This window comes from Zosterops lateralis (assembly GCF_965231275.1).
Source record: "Zosterops lateralis genome assembly, chromosome: 27".
Taxonomy (NCBI): domain Eukaryota; kingdom Metazoa; phylum Chordata; class Aves; order Passeriformes; family Zosteropidae; genus Zosterops; species Zosterops lateralis.
Genome location: NC_139787.1, coordinates 1,563,204 through 1,588,930, shown reverse-complemented (window position 1 = coordinate 1,588,930; position 25,727 = coordinate 1,563,204). Strand labels below are relative to the sequence as shown.

The 25,727-nt window shown below is 47.7% G+C and overlaps 1 protein-coding gene across 1 annotated transcript in view; it reads right to left on the bottom strand.

Annotated features, from left to right (window-relative positions):
• Positions 1-25,727, bottom strand: part of ARHGEF11 (Rho guanine nucleotide exchange factor 11) — a gene marked incomplete at its 3' end in the record, with an annotated part of 80,039 nt that overhangs the window by 12,290 nt on the left and 42,022 nt on the right. The window contains exons 22-32 of the mRNA XM_083878843.1: positions 23,395-23,604; positions 21,358-21,405; positions 19,677-19,912; positions 17,437-17,583; positions 16,572-16,651; positions 13,512-13,637; positions 11,781-11,898; positions 8,018-8,196; positions 6,791-6,866; positions 3,027-3,197; positions 828-915 (exon numbers count right to left, since the gene is read on the bottom strand). Of these exons, the coding sequence (XP_083734969.1) occupies positions 828-915; positions 3,027-3,197; positions 6,791-6,866; positions 8,018-8,196; positions 11,781-11,898; positions 13,512-13,637; positions 16,572-16,651; positions 17,437-17,583; positions 19,677-19,912; positions 21,358-21,405; positions 23,395-23,604 (1,479 nt within the window). The remainder of the gene's footprint in view (positions 1-827; positions 916-3,026; positions 3,198-6,790; positions 6,867-8,017; positions 8,197-11,780; positions 11,899-13,511; positions 13,638-16,571; positions 16,652-17,436; positions 17,584-19,676; positions 19,913-21,357; positions 21,406-23,394; positions 23,605-25,727) is intronic.

The window sequence follows — 25,727 nt, the reverse complement described above, 5'->3', positions numbered from 1 at the left end:
TTTCCAGCTCATCCCAAGGATTTCTCCCCCCAGGGAGGAATTCCAACCCCTTCCCAGGAATTTTTTGGCTCATCCCAAAGATTTTTGTCTCCCCCAGGGAATTTTCCAGCTCATCCCAATGATTTTTATCCCTCCAGGGAATGTTCTGACCCTTCTCAGCGAATTTCTGGGCTCAATCCAAAGATTTTTGGCCCCCCCAGGGAATTTTCCAGCCCTTCCCAAGGAATTTTCTGGCTCATCCCAAGGATTTTGTCCCTCCAGGGAATTTTCTGACCCTTCCCAAGGAACTTTTTGGCTTCTCCCAAGGATTTTAACCCTCCTGGGAATTTTCTGGCTCATTCCAAGGAATTTTTTGGCTCCTCCCAAGGATTTTTATCCCCCCAGTGACTTTTCCAGACCCTTCCAAGGGATTTTTCAGCTCATCCCAAGGATTTTTACCCCCCCAGTGGATTTTCCATCCCTTTCCAGGGGAATTTTTGGGCTCATCCCAAACATTTCTGCCCCCAGGGAATTTCCTGGCTCCTCCCAAGGATTTTTATCCCCCCATTGGATTTTCCATCCCTTTCCCAGGAATTTTTGGGCTCAATCCAAAGATTTTTGGCCTCCCAGGGAATTTTCCAGCTCATCCCAAGGATTTTTATCCCCCCCAGTGAATTTTCTGACCCTTCCAAGTGAATTTTCCATCCCTTTCCAGGGGATTTTTTGGGCTCATCCCAAATATTTCTGCCCCCCAGGGAATTTCCTGGCTCTCCCCAAGGATTTTCCCCCCCCCCAGTGGATTTTCCATCCCTTTCCAGGGGGATTTTTGGGATATTTTTGCCCCTCACGTGTTTTTCTCCGACGACGTCAGCGCCACCAGTTCGTAGATTTGTGGTCCCAGCTCGGAGGTGCAGATGATGAAAAGGGCCCTTTTGTCTTGGGGAGACACAAAAATTCCTTCAATTTTTATCATTCCCAGCCCTGGAATTCCCCAAATTCCCACAATTCCCACCATTCTCAGCTCTAGAATTCGTCAAAATCTCAGAATTTCGGGGTTTTCCCACTTCAATTTGTGGTCAAAAAGTAGATGAGCAACAAATCCCCATCCCATACCCCATTTTTCCCTCCAAAAAAAATGTTTTTTTCCCTCCAAAAAATTTTTTTCCCAAAAAAAATCCCATTTTCCCACCCCCAAAAATTTTTTTCTGACAGAAAATTCTCATTTTCCCACAGGAAATCCCCCAAATTCCTGAAATTCTGTGATTTTTCTCCCCCTGGAGAGGACAAGCCCCGAGTTGAGCTGAATCCCCATCCCAAATCCCATTTTTCCCTCCAAAAAAATGGTTTTTGCCCCAAAAAAATCCCATTTTCCTCCCCAAAAAAACCATTTTCTGACAGAAAATTCCCATTTTTCCACAGGAAATTCCCTAAATTCCTGAAATTTTGTGATTTTTTTTCTCCTGGAGAGGACGAGCCCCGAGTTGAGCTCAACCCCCATTCCCACATCCCATTTTTTTTACATTTTACCCCCATTTTTCCCCAGAAAACACCCAAAATTCCCCCAAAATTCCCAAAATTTTGGGATTTTCTTCTCCCACCTGTAGCCACGGACTGGACGAGGAGGGAGCCGAGTTTGAGCACAGGGCTGAACCCCTTTGAACAAACCCATTTTTTCCCCAAAACCCCCCATTTTTCCACTAAAAACTCCCATTTTTTCACAAAATTTTTCCAGAAAAATCCTAAAATTCCTCCCAAAATTCCCAAAATTTAGGAATTTCCTTCTCCCACCTGTGGCCAGAGTGGACGAGCACCGAGTTGAGTTTGAGGACAGGGCTGAACCTCCACAAACCCCATTTTTTTACATTTTATCCCCATTTTTCCCAAAAAAACCCCATTTTCCCCAAAAAAATTCTCAAAATTCCCCCCAAAATTCCCCAAATTCTGAGATTTTTCTCTCCCACCTGTGGCCACGGATCTGACGAGGAGGGAGGAGAGTCTGAGGACGGGGCTGAACCTCCACACCCCAATTTTTCCCAAAAAAACCCCATTTCTCCCACAAAAAATTCCCATTTCCCCCTTCAAAATCCCCATTTTTCCCCAAAAATTCTCCACATTTTCCTCAAAATTCCCAAATTTCCTCTCCTACCTGTGGCCATGGAGTGTTTGAGCACCGAGTTGAGTTTGAGGACGGGGCTGAACCTCCACAAACCCCATTTTTTCCCAAAAATCCCCATTTTTCCCCAAAAAAATTCCTGTTTTCCATAGAAAACACCCAAAATTCCCCCAAAATTCCCCAAAATTCCCAAATTTCATCTCCCACCTGTGGCCATGGATTGGACGAGGAGGGAGATGACCTGAACCCTTGTTCCCATATCCCATTTTCCCCCAAAAAATCCCATTTTTCCCCCCAAAATTCTGATTTTCTCCCAGAAAAGACTCAAAATTCCCCCCAAAATTCCCCAAATTTTCCCCAAAATTCGGGAATTTCCTGTCCCACCTGTGGCCACGGATCTGACGAGGAGGGAGGAGAGTCTGAGGACGGGGCTGAACCTCCACAAACCCCATTTTTTTACATTTTATCCCCATTTTTCCCAAAAAAACCCCATTTTCCCCAAAAAAATTCTCAAAATTCCCCCCAAAATTCCCCAAATTCTGAGATTTTTCTCTCCCACCTGTGGCCACGGATCTGACGAGGAGGGAGGAGAGTCTGAGGACGGGCCTGAACCCCATTTTCCATACCCCCATTTTCCCCCAAAAAATCCCCATTTTCTCACAGAAAACACCCAAAAAATCCCCAAAAATTCCCCAAATTCCCAAAATTCCAGAATTTCATCTTCCACCTGTGGCCACGGATCAGACGAGGAGGGAGCTGAGTTTGAGCACAGGACTGAACCTCCACAAACCCCAATTTTCCCAAAAAAACCCCATTTTTCCACTAAAAACCCCCATTTTTCCACTAAAAATTCCCATTTTTCCCCAGAAAAGACTCAAAATTCCCCCCAAAATTCCCCAAATTTTCCCCAAAATTCGGGAATTCCCTGTCCCACCTGTGGCCACGGATCTGACGAGGAGGGAGGAGAGTTTGAGGACGGGGCTGAAGGTTTGTTTGGTGTCCGAGGAGGCCCCCAGGGCCCCTTTGCTGTGACATTTCAGCACCAGCCGCTCGTCCTGACGCTGCAGCAGCACCAGCAGCTCCTCCAGCAGCAGAACGTGCAGCTCTGGAGAATTCCAAAATTTGTGGGTTTTAAAAAAATGTAATTTATGTTTTTTGAAGAATTATTGAGATTTTTTTCAGGGATTTAAAAAAAAAAAAATTGGGATTTTTGGGGGGATTTTTTTGTGATTTTTTTTTGATTTTTAAAATAATTTTGGTGATTTTTAAAATTTTTTTGGGGGGGGGAATTTGGGGGGATTTTTGGTGATTTTTTGGGGGTTTTTTTGGGGGGGTTGATTTTTTTGCGATTTTTTTGAAATATTGGAAGGATTTTTTTGGGAATTTTCTGGGATATTTTGGAGGGATTTTTGGAGAATTTTTGGGGGGATTTTTTGAGGAATGTTTATGATTTTTAGGGATAAAAGCAACACCAGTCCCCTCCCAGTCCCTCCCAGTTTATCCCAGTCCCTCCCAGTCCATCCCAGTCCATCCCAGTCCCTCCCAGTCCTTCCCAGTCCATCCCAGTCCATCCCAGTCCATCCCAGTCCCCTCCCAGTCCCCTCCCAGTCCATCCCAGTCCCCTCCCAGTCCCCTCCCAGTCCATCCCAGTCCCTCCCAGTCCCTCCCAGTCCCTCCCAGTCCATCCCAGTCCCCCCCAGTCCATCCCAGTCCCTCCCAGTCCCTCCCAGTCCCTCCCAGTCCCTCCCAGTTTATCCCAGTCCCTCCCAGTCCATCCCAGTCCCTCCCAGTCCCTCCCAGTCCATCCCAGTCCCCCCCAGTCCCTCCCAGTTTATCCCAGTCCCTCCCAGTCCATCCCAGTCCATCCCAGTCCCTCCCAGTTTATCCCAGTCCATCCCAGTCCATCCCAGTCCCCTCCCAGTCCCCTCCCAGTCCATCCCAGTCCCTCCCAGTCCCTCCCAGTCCCTCCCAGTCCATCCCAGTCCCCCCCAGTCCATCCCAGTCCCTCCCAGTCCCTCCCAGTCCCTCCCAGTCCCTCCCAGTCCATCCCAGTCCCCCCCAGTCCATCCCAGTCCCTCCCAGTCCCTCCCAGTCCATCCCAGTCCCTCCCAGTCCATCCCAGTCCATCCCAGTCCATCCCAGTCCCTCCCAGTCCATCCCAGTCCCCTCCCAGTCCCCTCCCAGTCCCCCCCAGTCCATCCCAGTCCATCCCAGTCCCTCCCAGTCCATCCCAGTCCATCCCAGTCCCTCCCAGTTTATCCCAGTCCATCCCAGTCCCCTCCCAGTCCCCTCCCAGTCCCCCCCAGTCCATCCCAGTCCATCCCAGTCCCTCCCAGTCCATCCCAGTCCATCCCAGTCCCTCCCAGTTTATCCCAGTCCATCCCAGTCCCTCCCAGTCCATCCCAGTCCCTCCCAGTCCATCCCAGTCCCCCCCAGTCCATCCCAGTCCCCCCCAGTCCCTCCCAGTCCATCCCAGTCCCTCCCAGTCCATCCCAGTCCCTCCCAGTCCCCCCCAGTCCATCCCAGTCCCCTCCCAGCCCATCCCAGTCCCTCCCAGTCCATCCCAGTCCATCCCAGTCCCCCCCAGTCCATCCCAGTCCCTCCCAGTCCATCCCAGTCCATCCCAGTCCCCCCCAGTCCCCTCCCAGTCCCCCCCAGTCCATCCCAGTTTATCCCAGTCCCTCCCAGTCCCTCCCAGTCCATCCCAGTCCATCCCAGTCCATCCCAGTCCCCCCCAGTCCCTCCCAGTCCATCCCAGTCCATCCCAGTCCCTCCCAGTCCATCCCAGTCCATCCCAGTCCCCCCCAGTCCCCCCCAGTCCCCCCCAGTCCATCCCAGTCCCCCCCAGTCCCTCCCAGTCCCTCCCAGTCCATCCCAGTCCATCCCAGTCCCCCCCAGTCCCTCCCAGTCCCTCCCAGTCCATCCCAGTCCCCTCCCAGTCCATCCCAGTCCCCCCCAGTCCATCCCAGTCCCCCCCAGTCCATCCCAGTCCCTCCCAGTCCATCCCAGTCCATCCCAGTCCATCCCAGTCCCCTCCCAGTCCATCCCAGTCCCCCCCAGTCCATCCCAGTCCCCCCCAGTCCCTCCCAGTCCCTCCCAGTCCATCCCAGTCCCTCCCAGTCCATCCCAGTCCCCTCCCAGTCCATCCCAGTCCATCCCAGTCCCCCCCAGTCCCTCCCAGTCCATCCCAGTCCATCCCAGTCCCCCCCAGTCCCTCCCAGTATATCCCAGTATATCCCAGTCCATCCCAGTCCCTCCCAGTCCCTCCCAGTCCATCCCAGTCCATCCCAGTCCCCCCCAGTCCCTCCCAGTATATCCCAGTATATCCCAGTCCATCCCAGTCCCTCCCAGTCCATCCCAGTCCATCCCAGTCCATCCCAGTCCCTCCCAGTCCATCCCAGTCCCCTCCCAGTCCCCTCCCAGTCCCCCCCAGTCCATCCCAGTCCATCCCAGTCCCTCCCAGTCCATCCCAGTCCATCCCAGTCCCTCCCAGTTTATCCCAGTCCATCCCAGTCCCCTCCCAGTCCCCTCCCAGTCCCCCCCAGTCCATCCCAGTCCATCCCAGTCCCTCCCAGTCCATCCCAGTCCATCCCAGTCCCTCCCAGTTTATCCCAGTCCATCCCAGTCCCTCCCAGTCCATCCCAGTCCCTCCCAGTCCATCCCAGTCCCCCCCAGTCCATCCCAGTCCCCCCCAGTCCCTCCCAGTCCATCCCAGTCCCTCCCAGTCCATCCCAGTCCCTCCCAGTCCCCCCCAGTCCATCCCAGTCCCCTCCCAGCCCATCCCAGTCCCTCCCAGTCCATCCCAGTCCATCCCAGTCCCCCCCAGTCCATCCCAGTCCCTCCCAGTCCATCCCAGTCCATCCCAGTCCCCCCCAGTCCCCTCCCAGTCCCCCCCAGTCCATCCCAGTTTATCCCAGTCCCTCCCAGTCCCTCCCAGTCCATCCCAGTCCATCCCAGTCCATCCCAGTCCCCCCCAGTCCCTCCCAGTCCATCCCAGTCCATCCCAGTCCCTCCCAGTCCATCCCAGTCCATCCCAGTCCCCCCCAGTCCCCCCCAGTCCCCCCCAGTCCATCCCAGTCCCCCCCAGTCCCTCCCAGTCCCTCCCAGTCCATCCCAGTCCATCCCAGTCCCCCCCAGTCCCTCCCAGTCCCTCCCAGTCCATCCCAGTCCCCTCCCAGTCCATCCCAGTCCCCCCCAGTCCATCCCAGTCCCCCCCAGTCCATCCCAGTCCCTCCCAGTCCATCCCAGTCCATCCCAGTCCATCCCAGTCCCCTCCCAGTCCATCCCAGTCCCCCCCAGTCCATCCCAGTCCCCCCCAGTCCCTCCCAGTCCCTCCCAGTCCATCCCAGTCCCTCCCAGTCCATCCCAGTCCCCTCCCAGTCCATCCCAGTCCATCCCAGTCCCCCCCAGTCCCTCCCAGTCCATCCCAGTCCATCCCAGTCCCCCCCAGTCCCTCCCAGTATATCCCAGTATATCCCAGTCCATCCCAGTCCCTCCCAGTCCCTCCCAGTCCATCCCAGTCCATCCCAGTCCCCCCCAGTCCCTCCCAGTATATCCCAGTATATCCCAGTCCATCCCAGTCCCTCCCAGTCCATCCCAGTCCATCCCAGTCCCTCCCAGTCCATCCCAGTCCATCCCAGTCCCTCCCAGTCCCCTCCCAGTCCATCCCAGTATATCCCAGTTTATCCCAGTCCGTACCCACACTCTTGTCCTTCCCCACCCTCCAGCTCAGGGGCCCCTCGTGGATCATCCTGTGCGAGGTCAGGTCCAGGTTCTGGGGATGAAATTCAGAGAAATGAACCAAAATCCACAGAAATCACCCCAAAATCCACAGAAAAAAACACCCCAAAACCCAGAGAAATAGACAAAAATCCAGAAAAAAACAACCCAAAATCCAAGGAAATAAACAAAAAACCAGAGAATTCACCCAAAATCCAGAGAAAACTCACCAAAATCCAAGGAAATAAACAAAAATCCTGAAAAAAACACCCCAAATCCAGAGAAATCTCCCCAAAATCCACAGAAATGACCCAAAATCCAGAAAAGACACACCAAAATCCAGAGAAATGAACCAAAGTCCAGAGAAAACTCCGCAAAATCCAGAGAAATCACCCCAAAATCCAGGGAAATAAACAAAAACCCAGAAAAAAAAATCCCCAAAATCCAGAGAAATGAACCCAAACCCAGAGAAATGAACCAAAATCCAGAGAAATCACCCAAAATCCACAGAAAACTACCCAAAATCCAGGGAAATAAACAAAAATCCAGGGAAATCACCCCAAAATACTCAGAAATCCCCTGAACTGAGCACCAGGGGGTGGCTGCTCCTCTCCAGGGCACTGGTGTCCAGACCTTTCTGCTTTTTATGTTAAAAATCCCATTTTTTCCTGAAAAATCCCATTTTTCCTGGAAAAGTCTTTGTTTCCTCTTTAAAATCCCATTTTTTTCGCTGAACCTCCCCTTTTCTTTTTCCCAAATAATCCAATTTTTTTTGTGCGAAAAATCCCATTTTTAGTGCGAAAAATCCAATTTTTTCCTGGAAAAATCAGGAAAAAAATCAGGAAAAATCAGGATTAATCATGAATAATCAGAAATCCCCTGAACTGGGCACCAGGGGGTGGCTGCTCCTCTCCAGGGCACTGGTGTCCAGACTTTTCTGGGTTTTGTGCGAAAAATCCCATTTTTTTCCCAAAAAACCCCATTTTTCTACGGGAAAACCTCATTTTTCCTGGAAAACTCCATTTTGTATGTGAAAAATCCCATTTTTCCCCTAGAAAATCCATTTTTTTGAGCGAAAAATCAAATTTTTTGTGCGAAAAATCCCATTTTTTTGTGCGAAAAATCCCATTTTTTCCTGGAAAAATCAGGGAAAAAATCAGGAAAAATCAGGAAAAATCAGGAATTCTCAGGAATAATCAGCAATACCCTGAACTGAGCTGCCAGGGGGTGGCTGCTCCTCTCCAGGGCGCTGCTGTCCAGCCGTCTCTGGTGCTCCTGCAGGCGCTGCCGGTTCTCCGCCCCCCGCACGGCGTCGTTGACAAAGCGAACGATGTCCCGGCACTGGTCACGGGCCCGGAGCAGCTTCTCCTGCTCCAGGGAACCCGCTGGGAACAGCAGAAATACAGGGGGAAGTCAGGAGAAAATTCATGGAAAAATCCAGGGGAAAATCCATGGGATAATGGGGAAAATCCAGGGAAAATCCAGGGGGAAAGGGCTGGAGTTCACTGGTCACGGGCCTGGAGCAGCTTCTCCTGCTCCAGGGATCCCGCTGGGAATGGGAATAGAGAGGGGAAAATCCATGGGATAAAGGGAAAAAATCCAGGGGAAAATCCATGGAAAAATGGGGAAAATCCAGGGAAAATCCAGGGGGAAATCGAGGGGATAATGGGGAAAATCCAGGGAAAATCCAGGGGGAAATGGGCTGGAGTTCACTGGTCACGGGCACGGAGCAGCTTCTCCTGCTCCACGGAACCCGCTGAGAACAGCAGAAATACAGGGGGAAGTCAGGAGAAAATTCATGGAAAAATCCGGGGGAAAATCCATGGGATAATGGGGAAAATCCAGGGGAAAATCCAGGGGAAATGGGCTGGAGTTCACTGGTCACGGGCCCGGAGCAGCTTCTCCTGCTCCAGGGATCCCGCTGGGAATGGGAATAGAGAGGGGAAAATCCATGGGATAAAGGGAAAAAATCCGGGGGAAAATCCGTGGGATAATGGAGGAAATCCAGGGAAAAATCCGGGGGAAAATCAATGGGACAATGGGGAAAATCCAGGGAGAAATGGGGGAAATCCATGGAAAAATCCAGGGGAAAATCGATGGGATAATGAGAAGAAATACTGGGGGAAATCCAGGGGAAAATCCATGGGAAAACAGGAAAAAAAATCCAGGGGAAAATCCAGAGGAAAATTGATGGAATAATGGGGAAAATCCAGGGAGTAACAGGAAAAATCCAGATGAAAATCCATGGGATAATGGGGAAAATCCAGGGGAAAATCGATGGGATAATGAGAAGAAATACTGGGGGAAATCCAGGGGAAAATCCATGGGAAAATAGGAAAAAAATCCAGGGGAAAATCCATAGAAAAATGGGGGAAAACCATGGAAAAATCTGGGGGAAAGTCAATGGAATAATGGGGAAAATCCAGGGAAAATCCAGGGAAAATCCAGGGGAAAATCGATGGGATAATGCAGAAAATCCGTGGGATAATGGGGAAAATCCAGGGGAAATCAAGGGGATCATGGGAGAAATCCAGGCGAAAATCCACGGGAAAACAGGAAAAAAATCCAGGGGAAAATCCATAGAAAAATGGGGGAAAACTATGGAAAAATCCAGGGGAAAGTCAATGGAATAATGGGGAAAATCCAGGGGAAAATTGATGGGATAATGGGGAAAATCCAGGGGAAAATCCAGAGGAAAATCAATGGGATAATGGGGAAAATCCAGAGAAAAATGGGAAATATCCAGCGGGAATTTCAGAGAGAAATGGGGAAAATCCAGAAGAAAATCCAGAGGAAAATCCAAGGGATAACTGGAAAAAAAATTGAGGAAAAATCCACGGGATAATGGGGAATAGCCAGGGGAAAATCCACGGGAAAATTCCCGGAAGAAATGGGGAAAATCCAAGGGAAAATCCAGGGGATAACGGGAAAAAAATCCGGGGGAAAATTGATGGGATAATGGGGAAAATCCAGGGGAAAATCCAGGGGGAAATGGGCTGGAGTTCACTGGTCACGGGCCCGGAGCAGCTTCTCCTGCTCCAGGGATCCCGCTGGGGATGGGAATAGAGAGGGGAAAATCCATGGGATAAAGGGAAAAAATCTGGGGGAAAATCCGTGGGATAATGGGGGAAATCCATGGAAAATCCAGGGGAAAATTGAGGGGATAATGGGGAAAATCCAGGGGAAAATCCAGGGGAAATGGGCTGGAGTTCAGTGGTCACGGGCCCGGAGCAGCTTCTCCTGCTCCAGGGATCCCGCTGGGAATGGGAATAGAGAGGGGAAAATCCATGGGATAAAGGGAAAAAATCCAGGAGAAAATCCATGGGATAATGGGGAAAATCCAGGGGAAAATCCAGGGGAAAATCGATGGGATAATGGGGAAAATCCAGGGGGAAATGGGCTGGAGTTCACTGGTCACGGGCTCGGAGCAGCTTCTCCTGCTCCAGGGATCCCGCTGGGAAAGGGAATAGAGAGGGAAAAATCAAGGGAAAATCCATGGGATAACAGGAAAAAAATCCGGGGAAAAATCCAGGGGATAATGGGGAATAGCCAGGGGAAAATCCACGGGAAAATCCAGGGGATAACGGGAAAAAAATCTGGGGGAAAATCGATGGGATAATGGGGAATAGCCAGGGGAAAACCCAGGGGGAAATGGGGAATAGCCAGGGAAAAACCCAGGGGGTAACAGGAAAAACCCAGACGAGAATCCAAGGGATAATGGGGAAAACCCAGGGAAAATTTCAGAGGGAAAAAGGACAGGGTTCACTGATTTTTCCTGGTCCAAACCCCTGGAATTCCCTGTGATTTTCCTGGAATTCTGTGGGATTTTTCCCTGGGATTTTCCTGGAATTCCCTGGGGTTTTTCCCTGTGATTTTCCCGGAATTCCCTGGGATTTTTTCCCTGGGATTTTTCCCTGGGATATACCTGGAATTCCCTGAGATTTTTCCCTGGGATTTCCCCATTATTCCCTGGGATTTTCCTGGAATTCCCTGGGATTTTTCCCATTCCAAACCCCCGGATTTCCCTGGGATTTTCCTGGAATTCCCCGGGATTTTTCCCTCTGATTTCCCCAGAATTCCCTGGGATTCTTCCCATTCCAAACCCCCAGAATTCCCTGGGATTTTGCCCTGTGATTTCCCTGGAATTCCCTGGGATTTTTCCCTGTGATTTTCCTGGAATTCCCTGGGATTTTTCCTTGTTATTTCCCTGGAATTCCCTGGGATTCTTCCCTGGGATTTTCCTGGAATTCCCTGGGATTTTTCCCTGTGATTTTCCTGGAATTCCTTGGGATTTTTCCCTGGGATTTTCCTGGAATTCTCTGGGATTTTTCTCTGGGATTTTCCTGGAATTCCCTGGGATTTTTCCTGGTCCAAACCCCCAGAATTCCCTGGGATTTCTCCCTGTGATTTTCCTGCAATTTGCTGAGATTTCCCCGGAATTCCCTGGGATTTTTCCCTGGTATTTTCCTGGAATTCCCTGGGATTTTTCCCTGGGATTTTCTTGGAATTCCCTGTGATTTTCCTGGAATTCTGTGGGATTTTTCTCTGGGATTTTCCTGGAATTCCCTGGGGTTTTTTCCTGTGATTTTCCCGGAATTCTCTGGGATTTTTCCCTGGGATTTTTCCCTGTGATTTCCCCAGAATTCCCTGGTATTTCTCCCTGTGATTTTCCTGGAATTCCCTGGGATTTTTCCCTGGGATTTTCCTGGAATTCTCTGGGATTTTCCTGGAATTCCCTGGTATTTTTCCCATTCCAAACCCCCGGAATTCCCTGGGATTTCTTCCTGTGATTTTCCTGCAATTTGCTGAGATTTCCCCAGAATTCCCTGGGATTTTTCCCTGTGATTATCCCGGAATTCCCTGGGATTTTTCCCTGTGATTTTCCTGGAATTCCCTGGGATTTTTCCCTGTGATTTTCCTGGAATTCTGTGTGATTTTTCCCATTCCAAACCCCTGGAATTGCCCGTACCCGGGGTGCACTTGCTGATGCTCTCCAGCAGCAGGGGGTACTTGGTCAGTCGCTGCATCTCCGACACGATCAGGTCCTTCAGCTGCAGCCGCCGGCACTGCGGGTTGCTCTCCGCCTCCTGGGAAGGGATAGAATCCCAAATTCCTCAATTCCTGAATTCCCTGAAATCCTGAAATTCCCAAATCCTGAAATCCCCAAATCCCCAAACCCTTCAGCTGCAGCCGCCGGCACTGCGGGTTGCTCTCGGCCTCCTGGGAAGGGATAGAATCCCAAATTCCTCAATTCCTGAATTCCCTGAAATCCAGAAATCCCAAAATCCCGAAACCCCCAAACCCTTCAGCTGCAGCCGCCGGGACTGGGGGTTGCTCTCCGCCTCCTGCCAAGGGATAAAATCCCAAATTCCTCAATTCCTGAAATCCCAAATCCTGAAATCCCCAAATTCCAGAAATCCCAAAATCCCTGAAATCCCCAAACCCTTCAGCTGCAGCCGCCGGCACTGGGGGTTGCTCTCCGCCTCCTGCCAAGGGAGAATTCCCAAATTCCTCAATTCCTGAAATCCCCAAATTCCAGAAATCCCAAATTCCCGAAATCCCCAAACCCTTCAGCTGCAGCCGCCGGCACTGCGGGTTGCTCTCCGCCTCCTGCCAAGGGATAAAACCCCCAAATTCCTCAATTCCTGAAATCCCAGAATCCTCAAATCCCCAAATTCCTGACCCCGTTGGTTCCAGAAATCCCAAAATCCCCGAATCTCCAAATTCTCAAAATCCCCAAATTCCTGAAATCTCCAAATCCTGAAATTCCTGAAATCACAACCCCCAAATTCCTGAAAACTCCAAATTCCTAAAATCCCCAAATCCTGAATTCCCCAAACCCCAAAACTCCTGAAATCCCCAAATCCCCAAATCCCTGACCCCATTAGTTCCAGAAATTCCCAAACTCCCAAATTCCTGACCCTGCTGGTTCCACAAATCCTGAAATTCCTGAATCCCCAAATCCCAAAATTCTGGAAATTCCTGACCCCACTGGGGGGAAAATTGGGGGAAAAAAATGGGGTGAAAAGGGAGGAAAGGGAAGGAAAAGAGAAGGAAAAGGGAGGGAAAAAAAGAGGAAAATTTGGGGGAAAGGGAGAGAAAAAAGGGGGAAAGAAGGAAAAAAATGGGGAAAAATGGGGAAAAATGAGGAAAATAAGAGGAAAAAAGCGGGAAAAGGGACAAGAGGGAAAAAAGAGGGAAGAGAAGGGGAAAAATCAGGGAAAAATGGAAAAAAATAGGAAAAGAAAAGAAAAAATGGAGGGGGAAAAGGAAGAAAAAGGGGGATATAAATTGAAAAAAGCAGAAAAAAGGGAAAGAAAAGGGAAAAAGAGGAAAAAAGGGGGGAAAAAGGGGGGAAAACGGAGAAAAAGGGAAAAAAGGGGAAAAAGGGGAAAAAATGGGAAAAAGTGGAAAAAAGAGGAAAAAAGGGTGAAAATTGGAGGAAAAAGGAAGGGAAAAAGGGGGAGGAAGGGACAAGATGGGGGAAATAAAACGGGGAAAAAAAGAAGAATAGAAGGGGGAAAAAAATCAGGGGAAAAAAAGAGGAAAAAAAAAAAAGGAAAAATGGCCAAAAATGGGGGAAAAAAAGGGAAAAAAAAGCGGGGGGGGGGAAAGAGGGGAAAAACATGAAAAAAAATGGACTAAAAGGCAGAAGTACAGGTGATAAATTTGGGGTAAAAAGGCAGAAAAAGGGTCAGACCTGCATGAAGAGCTGGAAGCGGCTCTCCTTGCGCTGCTTGGTGCGGATCAGCTCCAGGGCAATGGACTGGCACGAGCAGAACGTGGCGGCCACGCGCTGGAACTCCTCCTTGGCTGGGCCCTCAAACTGGCAATTCACAAAAAAATATCGGGAATTCCAAATATTCCCAAAATTCCCGGGGTTTTCATGGCTCAGGAGGGGGTTTGGGGGTGATTTTGGGGGGATTTTGCGATCGGCGCGAACAGAACGTGGTAAACACACCCTGGAACTCCTCCTTGGCTGGGCCCTCAAACTGGGAATTCCCAGAAAAATATTGGGAATTTCAGGAATTCCCAGAATTCCAGAGGTTTATAAACCCAGGAGGGGGTTTGAGGCTTTTTTTGGGGAATTTTAAGGTGATTTTTGGGTGATTTTGAGGTGATCTTTGGGTGATTTGGGGGGATTTTTTTGGCAGATTTGGGGTGAATTTGGGGGATTTTGGGGTTTTTTTGGGGGGGAGTTTGGGGTTTTTTGGGGGTTTTTTTGGAGGGTTTTTTTGGGGATTTTTTGAGGGGTTTGGGGGATTTTTTGGATGGGCACGAGCAGAACGTGGCGGCCAAACGCTGGAACTGCTCCTTGGCTGGGCCCTCAAACTGGGAATTCCCAAGGAAAAATTCCCAAAATTCTAAGAATTCCCAAAGTTCCATGAATTCATAAAGCTGAGAGGAAGTTTGGGTTTTTTGGGGAGTTTTTTGGAGGGTTTTTCGGGGGGTTTTAGGGGATTTTTGGATGGGCACAAGCAGAACGTGGTAACCACACCCTGGAACTGCTCCTTGGCTGGGCCCTCAAACTGGGAATTCCCAAAGAAATATCGGGAATTTCAGGAATTCCTGAAATTCCAGAGGTTTATAAAGCCAGGAGGGAGTTTGGGGTTTTTTGGGGGAAGTTTCGAGGGGTTTTGGGGGGATTTTTAAGGGGATTTTGGGAGTTTTGCGGTGATTTTAGAGACCATTTTGAGATGGTTTTGGGGTCATTTTGAGATGGTTTTTGGGTGATTTTGGGTGATTTTTAAGGTGATTTTGGAGTGATTTTTTTGGCAGATTTGGGGTGAATTTTGGGTTTTTTTGGGGAGTTTTTTTGGAGGGTTTTTTGGGGGATTTTTGGGGAATTTTTGGATGGGCACGAGCAGAACGTGGCAGCCAAACGCTGGAACTGCTCCTTGGCTGGGCCCTCAAACTGGGAATTCCCAAAGAAATATCGGGAATTTCAGGAATTCCCAAAATTCCAGGGGTTTATAAAGCCAGGAGGGAGTTTGGGGTTTTTTTGGGGGAAGTTTTGAGGGGTTTTGGGGGGATTTTCAAGGGGATTTTGGGAGTTTTGTGGTGATTTTAGAGACCATTTTGAGGTGATTTTGGGGTTATTTTGAGATGGTTTTTGGGTGATTTTGGGTGATTTTTAAGGTGATTTTGGAGTGATTTTTTTTGGCAGATTTGAGGTGAATTTTGGGGTTTTTTGGGGTTTTTTTGGAGGGTTTTTTGGGGTTTTGGGGGAATTTTTAGATGGGCACGAGCAGAACGTGGTGGCCCCACCCTGGAACTGCTCCTTGGCTGGGCCCTCAAACTGGGAACTCCGAAAAAGTATCGAAAATTCCCAAAATTCCCAAAATTCAGGGGTTAATAAAGCCAGGAGGGGGTCTGGGGTTTTTTTAAAGAGGTTTTGGGATGATTTTGAGGTGATTTTGGGGGGATTTTGAGCTGATTTTGGGGGATTTTTAGGTGATTTTTGGGGGATTTTGAGGTTTTGATTTTGGGGTTTCGAATCCAGTTTTGGGGTGATTTTTAGGTCTTTTTTGAGTGGATTTTGAAGGTGATTTTGAGGGATTTTTTGGCAGATTTGGGGTGATTTTCAGGTGATTTTGAGAGGTTTTTTTTTGCAGATTTGCAGCGATTTTACTGTGATTTTTTGGCAAATTTGGGGTGATTTTTTGGCAGATTTGGGATGATTTTTGAGACAATTTTGGGGCAGATTTGGGGTGATTTTTGAGGCTATTTTTGAGGCTATTTTGAGGGATTTTCAGGGCAGTTTGAGGTGATTTTGGGATGATTTTGAGATGATTTTGGAGATGGTTTTGAGGCGATTTTGGAGGCAATTTTATGTGATTTTTGAGCAGATTTGGGCTGATTTTGGGGCAGATTCGGGATGACTTTTGGGTGACTTTGCTGTGATTTTTTTTGTAGATTTGGGGCAGATTTGGGGTGATTTTTGGGCAGATTTGGGGCGATTTTGGGGCAGATTTGGGACGATTTTTGAGGCTGATTTTGGAGCAGGTGAGGGGTGATTTTGGGTGATTTTTTGGGCAGATTTGGGCAGATTTGGGGTGATTTTTGGGCAGATTTGGGGCGATTTTGGGGCAGATTTGGGACGATTTTTGAGGCTGATTTTGGAGCAGGTGAGGGGCGATTTTGGGTGATTTTTTGGGCAGATTTGGGCTGATTTGGGGTGATTTTTGGGTGACTTTGCTGTGATTTTTTTGTAGATTTTGGGCAGATTTGGGATTATTTTTGGGCAGATTTGGGGCGATTTTGGGGCAGATTTGGGCTGATTTTTGGGGCAGATTTGGGGTGAGTTTTGACGCAATTTTAAGAGAATTTTAAGAGAATTTTGGGCAGATTTGGGGTGATTTTTGAGGTGATTTTCAGTGATTTTGGGGGCAGATTCAACGTGATTTTTGGGCCGATTTGGGCTGATTTTGGGGCAGATTTGGGCTGATTTTGGGGCAGATTTGGGCAGATTTGGGGCGATTTTGGGGCTGATTTGGGCTGATTTTTGGGACAGATTTGGGCTGATTTTGGGGCAGATTTGGGGCGATTTTTGGGTGATTTTGCTGTGTTTTCTTGGTAGATTTGGGCTGATTTTAGGGCAGATTCGGAGCGATTTTGGGGCAGATTTGGGCCGATTTTGGGGCGATTTTGGGGCACTTTTTTATGCGATTTTGAGAGATTTTTGGGCAGATTTGGGCTGATTTTTGGGGCAGATTTGGGCTGATTTGGGGTGATTTTTGGGGTGATTTCGGGGACTCACCCGGGCCAGCAGCAGGTCCCCGATGTGGCGGATGATGGGCCCCTCCTCCCGCAGCTTCTTCATGGATTCCCACAGGGAACCTGCAAGGAAAACATCGGGATGGGGAGAGGGGAAAAGGGGAAACTGGGGATTGAGGATTCGGGAAATTTGGGATTTCAGGGATTCAGGGATTTGGGGATTTTTGTCTCACTGTGGGCCCCAATGAGGTCAGGCAGGTTGGGGAAGAGCAGGATCCCAGTGGGAATTCAGGATCCCAGTGGGAATTCAGGAACCAGTGGGATCAGGAACTTTGGGATTTGGGGATTTTGGGATTTCAGGAATTTGGGGATTTGGGGATTTTGGAGTTCTGAAATTTCAGGGATTTGGGAATTTGGGAATTTAGGGCTTTTGTTTCACTGTGGGCCCCGATGAGGTCGGGCAGGTTGGGGAAGAGCAGGATCCCATTGGGATTTCAGGATTTTGGGATTTCAGGGATTCAGGGATTTGGGAATTTAGGGCTCTTGTCTCACTGTGGACCCCGATGAGGTCGGGCAGGGTGGGGGGGAGCAGGATCCCAGTGGGATTTGGGGATTTTGGGATTTCAGGGATTTGGGGTTTTGTCTCACTGTGGACCCCGATGAGGTCGGGCAGGTTGGAGAAGAGCAGGATCCCAGTGGGATTTGGGGATTTTGGGATTTCAGGGATTTGGGATTTTGGGATTTCAGAGATTCAGGATTTTGTCTCACTGTGGACCCCGATGAGGTCGGGCAGGTTGGGGAGGAGCAGGATCCCATTGGGATTTCAGGATTCCATTGGGATTTGGGGATTTTGGGATTTCAGGGATTTTGGGATTTCAGGGATTCAGGGATTTGGGATTTTGTCTCACTGTGGACCCCGATGAGGTCGGGCAGGTTGGGGAAGAGCAGCCCCAGCTCCTCCCGGCTCAGCAGCTGCTCCCGCCGCAGGCCCTGGTAGAAGAGCAGGTCCAGAACACGCAGGATCCGCAGGTGGGAGAACTCGGTGCTGAACAGCTCTGGGGATGGTAATTCATTAATGGGGACGTTAATGGGGCCCTGGGGATGCCACTGGGGTTTGGGGACATTGGGGACATTGGGGACATCACTGGGGATTGGGGACATCAGGGACATCATTGGGGTTTGGGGTCACAGGGACAGAACCCACAGGATCCGCAGGTGGGAGAACTCGGTGCTGAACAGCTCTGGGGGTGTTAATTCATTAATGGGGACGTTAATGGGGCCTTGGGGACATTGGGGACACTGGGGACATCACTGGGGATTGGGGACACTGGGGGATTTGGGGACACAGGTCCAGAACCCGCAGGATCCACAGGTGGGAGAACTCGGTGCTGAAGAGCTCTGGGGACAGCAATTCACTAATGGGGACATCAGGGACACATCAGGGACATCACTGGGGACATCATTGGGGTTTGGGCGTATTGGGGACATTGGGGATGTCACTGGGGACACTGGGGACATTGGGGTCACAGGGACAGGATCCGCAGGTGGCAGAACTCGGTGCTGAACAGCTCTGGGGACACCAGAGGGGACAGTGGGGACATTAATGGGACATTTGGGACATAGGGGACATCACTGGGGATTGGGGACATTGAGGACATTGGAGACATTGGGAACATTAATGTGACATTGGGGATACTGGGGACACTGGGGATGTCATTGGGGTTTGGGGACATTGGGGACATTAATGGGACACTGGGGACACCGTTGGGGTTTGGGGACATTGGGGACATTAATTCCCAGATTTTCCTCCTCCAAATTCCCATATTCCCAAAATTCCCAGACTTTCCTCCCCCAAACCCCCAGAACATCCCGAAATTCCTGGAATTTCTGGATTTTCCTCCTCTAAACCCCCAACCCCCTGAAATTCTCAGAATTTCCTCCTCCAAACCCCCGAAATTCCCAAAATTCCCAGAATTTCTGGATTTTCCTCTCCAAAACTCCCCAAATCCCCAAAATTCCAGAATTTCCCTCCCCCCAAACCCCCAAATTTCTCTCCCTCAAACCCCCAGAATCCCCAAAATTCCCCAAATACCCGAAATTACCAGAATTTCCTCCTCCAAACCCCAAAAATCCCCAAAATTCCAGAATTTCCCTCCCCCAAAGCCCTCAAACCCACAAACTTCCCAGAATTTCCAAATTCTCCTCCCCTAAATCCCCCAGCATTCCCAAATTTCCCTCCCCAAAAACCCCCCAAAATTCCCCAAATTTCTCTGCCCCAAACCCCAAAATCCCCAGAATTCCCAGATTTCTCTCCCCCAAACCCCCCAAATCCCCAAATTTTCCTTCCCCAAACCCCCAAAATTCCCAAATTTTCCTTCCCCAAACCTCCAAAATGTCCCGAAATTCCCAGATTTTCCTCTCCCCAAACCTCAAAAATTCCCATAATTCCCAAAATTCCCAGATTTTCCTCTCCCAAACCCCAGAATCCCTGAAATTCCTGGAATTTCCCCCCCCAAACCCCCAAAATTCCCAGATTTCCCAGATTTCCCTTCCCCCAACCCCCAAAATTCCCAAAATTTCCTCCCCCAACCCCCTGAAATTCCCAGATTTTCCTCCCCAAACCCCCAGAATTCCCCAAATTTCCCTCCCCTAGAGCCTCAAAAACCCAAAATTCCAGAATTTGCTTTCCCCAAACCCCCCAAATCTCCAAAATTCCAGAATTTTCCTCCCCCAAGCCCCCAAATCCCCCCAAAATCCCAGATTTCCCTTCCCCAACCCCCCAAAATTCCCAGAATTTCCAAATTTTCCTTCCCCAAACCCTCAAAATTCTCAGATTTTCCTCCCCCAAACCCTTGAAATTCCTGGATTTCCCCTGCCAAAGCCCCAAAATCCCCAGAATTTCCAGATTTTCCTCTCCCCAAACCTCAAAAATTCCCATAATTCCCAAAATTCCCAGATTTTCCTCTCCCAAAACCCCAGAATCCCTGAAACTCCTGGAATTTCCCTCCCCCAAACCCCCAAAACTCCCAAATTTCTCTCCCCCAAACCCCCCAAAACTCCCAAATTTCTCTCCCCCAAACCCTCCAAAATCCCCAAAATTCCCGGAATTCTCCCAAAATTCCCGGATTTTTTTGGGAATTCCTCTCACCATTGATGACCTCCTGTCGATCCACCTCCCTGGGGCTGAGGTTGGCCAGGAGCTCGCGGCTCACCGAGTGCTGCCAGCTCTGGCTCTGGCAGTTCCTGCTTTGGGAATTTTGGGAATTTTGGGAATTTTGGGATTCAGGATCCAGGTCCAGGTCGAGGCCGGAGCTTTGCTCGTCCTCCAGGAGGTGCGGGAGGAAAGGGTCGGGCCCAAAGCCCAGGCTGGGCAACTCCACGCTCCTGGAAACGGGGAAAAATGGGGAAAAAAAAGGGGAAATTAGAGGGAAAAATTGGGAAAAATTTGGGGGAAAATTGGAAAAAAAATGGGGAAAAATTGGGGGAAATTTGGGGTAAAAAGGGGGAAAAATTGGGCGAAAATTGGGGAAGAAAAGAGAAAAAAATTGGGGGGAAATTGGGGAAATTTGGAGAAAAATTGGGGGGAAATTGCGGGGGGGAAGAAAAAGGGAAAAAGAGACAATAAGCCCCAAAAGCCAGGCTGGGGGAGTCCACGCTCCTGGAAAATGGGGGGAAAAAAATGGGAATAAAATGGGGAAATTAGAGGGAAAAATTGGGGAAAATTTGGGGGAAATTGGGGAAATTTCGGGGGAGAAAGGGAAAAAAATTGGGGGAAAATTGGTGGAAAATGGGGGAGAAAAAAGGGAAGAACGGGAAAAAATTGGGGAAAAAATTGGGGAAAGAAAAGAAAACAAAGGGGAAATTTGGGGAAAATTAAAGGGAAAAGTTGGGGGCAAATGAAGGAAAAAAAGGGGCGGAAAAGGTTAAAAGTTGGGAGAAAATTAGGGCATAAAGAGGAAAAAAATTGGGCAAAAATTGGCAAAAAAAGAAGAAACCTTTGGGGTAAATTGGGGGAAATTTGGGGGAAAAAATTGGGGAAACTGGGGGAGGGAAAATTGGGAAAAAAAAAAAGGAAAAATGGAGAATAAACCCCCAAACCCAGGCTGGGGGAGTCCACGCTCCTGGAATGGGGAAAATGGGAATAAAATGGGAAATTTGGGGCAAAATTAGAGAGAAAAATTGAAGGAAAAAGCAGAAAAAATTGGGGAAAATTGTGGGGGAAAAGGGGAAAAAAGAGGGAAAAATTGGGGGAAAAATTGTGGGGGAGATTGGGGGGAATGTGGGAAAAAATGGGGGAAAGGGGAAAAATTGGGGGAAAAATGGGAAAAATGGGAAAAGGGGGAAAATGTGGAAAAAAGGAAAAAGGAGGAAATGAAAAAAAAACGGGAAAATGAGAAAATAGTAGGAAAAATGGGGGAGAAAATTGGAAAAAAAAAGGGAAATAAGTGGAAAAATGGGAAAAAGAAGGAAAAAGGAGGAAAAAGGGAGGAAAATGGGGAAATAAAAAAGGGGGAAATTGAGGGGGAAAATGGAAAAAAAAAGAGGGAAAAATGGGAAAAAATTGGGAAAAATGAGAAAAAAGGAGGGAAAATGGGGGAAAAGGAGAAAAAATGGGGGAAAAGGGAAAAAAGAGGGAAAATGGGAAAAAACTGGGGAAAAATGGGGAAAATTGGGAAAAAATGGGAGAAAAAATTTGGGGAAAAACAGGGGAAATGGGGGGAAAATGGGAAAACAATTGGGAAAAATGAGGAAAAAAATGGGGAAAATTGGGAAAAAGGGGAAAAATGGGGAAAAAATAGGAAAAATTTGGAATTCCAGGGGGGACTGACCTGCGGCCCATCTTTGGCGTGTAGGGGGGGGTGGGATTTTCCAGGGATCTGAGAAAAAGAGGGAAAAAAATCATCCCAAAATCCCTCAAAATTCCCAAATTTTCCCTTCCTGAGTTTCCCTAAAAATTTTAAAGGAATTTGGGAATTCCAGACCTGAATCTTGGTGATTTTTCTGGGGATTTTTCTGATTTTTTTGGTGGATTCTGGAGGAATTTGGGATTTTTTCTTAAATCCTAAAAAAAGCCCAAATTCCAAATTTTCCCTTTTCTGGATGGATTTCAGTTTAATTCAGGGATTTAACACCAAATTCTATTTTTTTTCCATGGATTTTTCGGGGATTTTTCATAGATTTTCCATGGATTTTAAATTGATTTTTCCATGGATTTTCCATGGATTTTCCCATTGAATTTTCCTGGATTTTCCGTGGATTTTTTAATGTATTTTTTTCATGGATTTTTCATGGATCTTTCATGGATTTTTATATGGATTTTTCATGGATTTTTTTTCATGGATTTTCCCATTGATTTTTCATGGATTTTTTTTCGTAGATTTTAAATGGATTTTTCATGGATTTTTCCATGGATTTTCCATGGATTTTTCCATGGATTTTGCCATGGATTTTTTAATGGATTTTAAATTTTTTTTTTCCATGGATTTTCCATGGATTTTTCAATGGATTTTTCCATGGATTTTTAATGGATTTTCTCATGGATTTTCCATGGATGTTTTTCATGGATTTTTTCATGGATGTTTTTCATGGATTTTTTCATGGATTTTTTCATGGATTTTATTATTAATTTTTCATGGATTTCTCATGGATTTTCCATGGATTTTTCATGAATTTTCCGATTGATTTTTCATGGATTTTCTCATGGATTTTTCCATGGATTTTTCATGGATTTTCCATAGATTTTTCATGAATTTTTCATGAATTTTAAATGGATTTTCCCATGGATTCTGCAGAAATCTGGGCTCTATCCCAACCATTCCCTGATCCCAAACCCTCCCCTGGGCCCAAAATTCCAGCTGGGACCTCCAGAATCCCTGAAATTTGGGAATTTTGTGCTTTCCCCACCTGTTGGAGAATCTGGAGACACCAAACCCCTCCTGAACACCCCAAATCCCAAATTCCCCTGATCCCAACCCTCCCGATTTCCATCCCAAACCCTCCTTGGACCCAAAACTCAGACTGAGACCTCCAGAACTTTGGGAATTTGGGGAATTTTGGGAATTCTGTCCCTTCCCCACCTGCTGGAGAGGCTGGAGGCACCAAACCCCTCCTGAAAACCCCAAATCCCAAATTTTGCCCATCCCATCCCTCCCGATTTCCAACCCAAACCCTCCCATGGACCCAAAACTCCGTCTGAGACCCCCAGAACTTTGGGAATTTCAGGAATTTTGGGAATTCTGTCCCTTCCCCACCTGTCGGAGAGGCTGGAGGCTGATGAGCCCCTGCCCAAAATTCCCAAATCTCAAATCCCAAACTTTCCCCCGATCCCAAAATTTTCAGCTTCCAGATTCAGGGATTTAACCCCAAATCCCATTTTTTCTATGGATTTTTTCTATGAATTTTCCCATGGATTTCTCTCTTGGAATTTTCATGGATTTTTTTTTGATTTTTCCATGGATTTTCTCATGGATTTTCCATGGATTTTTCCATGGATTTTCCATGGATTTTCTCATGGATTTTCCATGGATTTTTTTTGATTTTTCCATGGATTTTTCCATGGATTTTTCCATGGACTTTAAATGTATTTTTTCATTAATTTTTCCATGAATTTTTCATGGATTTTCCAATGGATTTTTCATGGATTTTCTCATGGATTTTTCCATGGATTTTCCATGGATTTTCTTACGGATTCTGCACAAATCTGGGATCCACACGAGCACAGCTCCTCCCAAACCCCATTCCCAAAAAATCCCCCCAAATCCCAACCCTGATCCCAAATCCACCCCCCTGTGGGCCCAAAACTCCGTCTGAGACCTCCAGAACTTTGGGAATTTTGGGGAATTTTGGGAATTCTGTCCCTTCCCCACCTGTTGGAGAGGCTGGAGGCCGAGGAGGAGGCCGAGTGCAGCCGGGGGGTGTCGCTGGGGCTGTTGGAATTCCCGGAATTCCCGGAGTTCCCGGGGTCCATGTCCACGTCGCTGCGGGAGCGCGGGACGGGCTCGGAGCGCCGGGAACGCCGCAGCTCCTCCCGGCCCTTCAGGCTCTCCGAGCGCCCCAGGCGAACCTCGCTACGAGAGCTGGGGAATAAATGGGAAATAGAGAGAAAAAATGGGATTTAGGGGAGAAAATCCCGAGAATTTTGGCCAAAAATCCCGAGATTCGCGGCAAAAAAATCCCCAGAATTAAGGTAAAAATCCCAGGAGTTACGGTAAAAATCTCTGCAATTATGGTAAAAAAAATCTGAGATTTGCAGCAAAAAATTCTGGGATTTGGGGCAAAAATCCCAAGGATTTAGGGAAGAATAACTCCAGGATTTACGGGAAAAATTTAGGAATTGGGGCTCGGAGCACCAGGAATGCTGCAGCTCCTCCCGGCCCTTCAGGCTCTCCGAGCGCCCCAGGCCAACCTCGCTACGAGAGCTGGGGAATAAATGGGAAATAGAGAGAAAAAATGGGATTTAGGGGAGAAAATCCCGAGAATTTTGGCCAAAAATCCCGAGATTCGGGGCAAAAAAATCCCAGGAATTACGGTAAAAATCGCAGAAATTATGGTAAAAAAATCCTGAGATGCACTGCAAAAAAATTGAAGGAACTATGTTAAAAATCCCAGGGATTTAGGGGAGAATAACTCCAGGATTTAGGGGAGAATAACCCCAGGATTTAGGGGAAAAGTTTAGGAATTGTGGCTCGGAGCGCCGGGTGAACCTCGCTACGAGAGCTGGGGAATAAATGGGAATTAGAGAGAAAAAAAATGGGATTTAGGGGAGAAAATCCCGAGATTCATGGCAAAAAATCCCAGGATTTATGGTAAAAATCGCCGAAATTATGGTAAAAAAATTCCAAGATGCACTGCAAAAAAATTGAAGGAATTATGTTAAAAATCCCAGGGATTTAGGGCAGAAATCTCAGGATTTAGAGGGAGAAAAATCCTGGGATTGAGGGGGAAAAGCTCCAAAATTATGGCAACAATCCTGGAAATTGTGGGGAAAATCCCAGGATGGAGAGAAGCCACGCTGGGATTTGGGATTTGGGATTTTGGGAGGAGCTGCAGCTCCTCCGGCCCTTCAACCTCTCCGAGCGCCCCAGGTGAACCTCGCACCTCGAGCTGGGGAATAAATGGGAAATTTGAGAATTAGGGGGGAAAATCTGGGATTTATGGCAAAAAAATCCCGAGAAATTTGGCCAAAAATCCCGAGATTCGCGGCAAAAACATCAACGTAATTATGGTAAAAAATCCCAGGGATTTAGGGCAGAAATCCCAAGATTTAGAGGGAGAATAACCCCAAGAGGTAGAGGGAGAAAATGGAATTTAGGGGAGAAAAATGGGAATTCTGGCAAAAATCCTGAGACTTGCGGCAAAAAATTTCCAGGAATTGGGGCAAAAACTCCTGAGATTTGCGGCAAAAACATCCAGGAATGAGGGTAAAAGTCCCAGAGATTTGTGGCAAAAAAAGTCCCAGGAATTACGGTAAAAATCCCAAGGATTTAAGACAGAAATCTCAAGATTTAGAGGGGAGAAAAAAATCTCAGGATTTAGGGGAAAAACTTAGAAATTGTGGCAAAAATCCCGAGATTTGCGGCAAAAAATCGAAGGAATTATGGTAAAAAAATTCCGAGATTCGCAGCAAAAAAAAAATCAAAAGAATTATGTTAAAAATCCCAGGAATTTAAGGGAAAAAAACCCTCAGGATTTAGGGGAAAAACTTAGGAATTGTGGCAAAAATCCCGAGATTTGTGGCAAAAAAAATTCTCAGAAATTCTGGTAAAAATCTGAGGATTTAGGGTAGAAATTCCAGGAATTACAGTAAAAAAATCGTGGAATTTGGAGAAAAAAATCCCAGGATTTATGGTAAAAATTAGAGACACAAAATGGGATTTAGGGGAGAAAATCCCGAGAATTTCGGTCAAAAATCCCGAGATTCGCGGCAAAAAAATCCCCAGAATTAAGGTAGATTATGGTAAAAAAATTCAAGATTTGCAGCAAAAAATTCTGGGATTTAGGGGAAAAATCTCAAGGATTTAGGGGAGAATAACTCCAGGATTTAGGGGAAAAACTTAGGAATTGTGGCAAAAATCCCGAGATTTCAGCAAAAAAAATTGAAAGAATTACAGTAAAAATCTCAGAAATTATGGTAAAAAAATCCCGAGATTCGCAGCAAAAAAAATTGAAGGAATTATGTTAAAAATCCCAGGGATTTAGG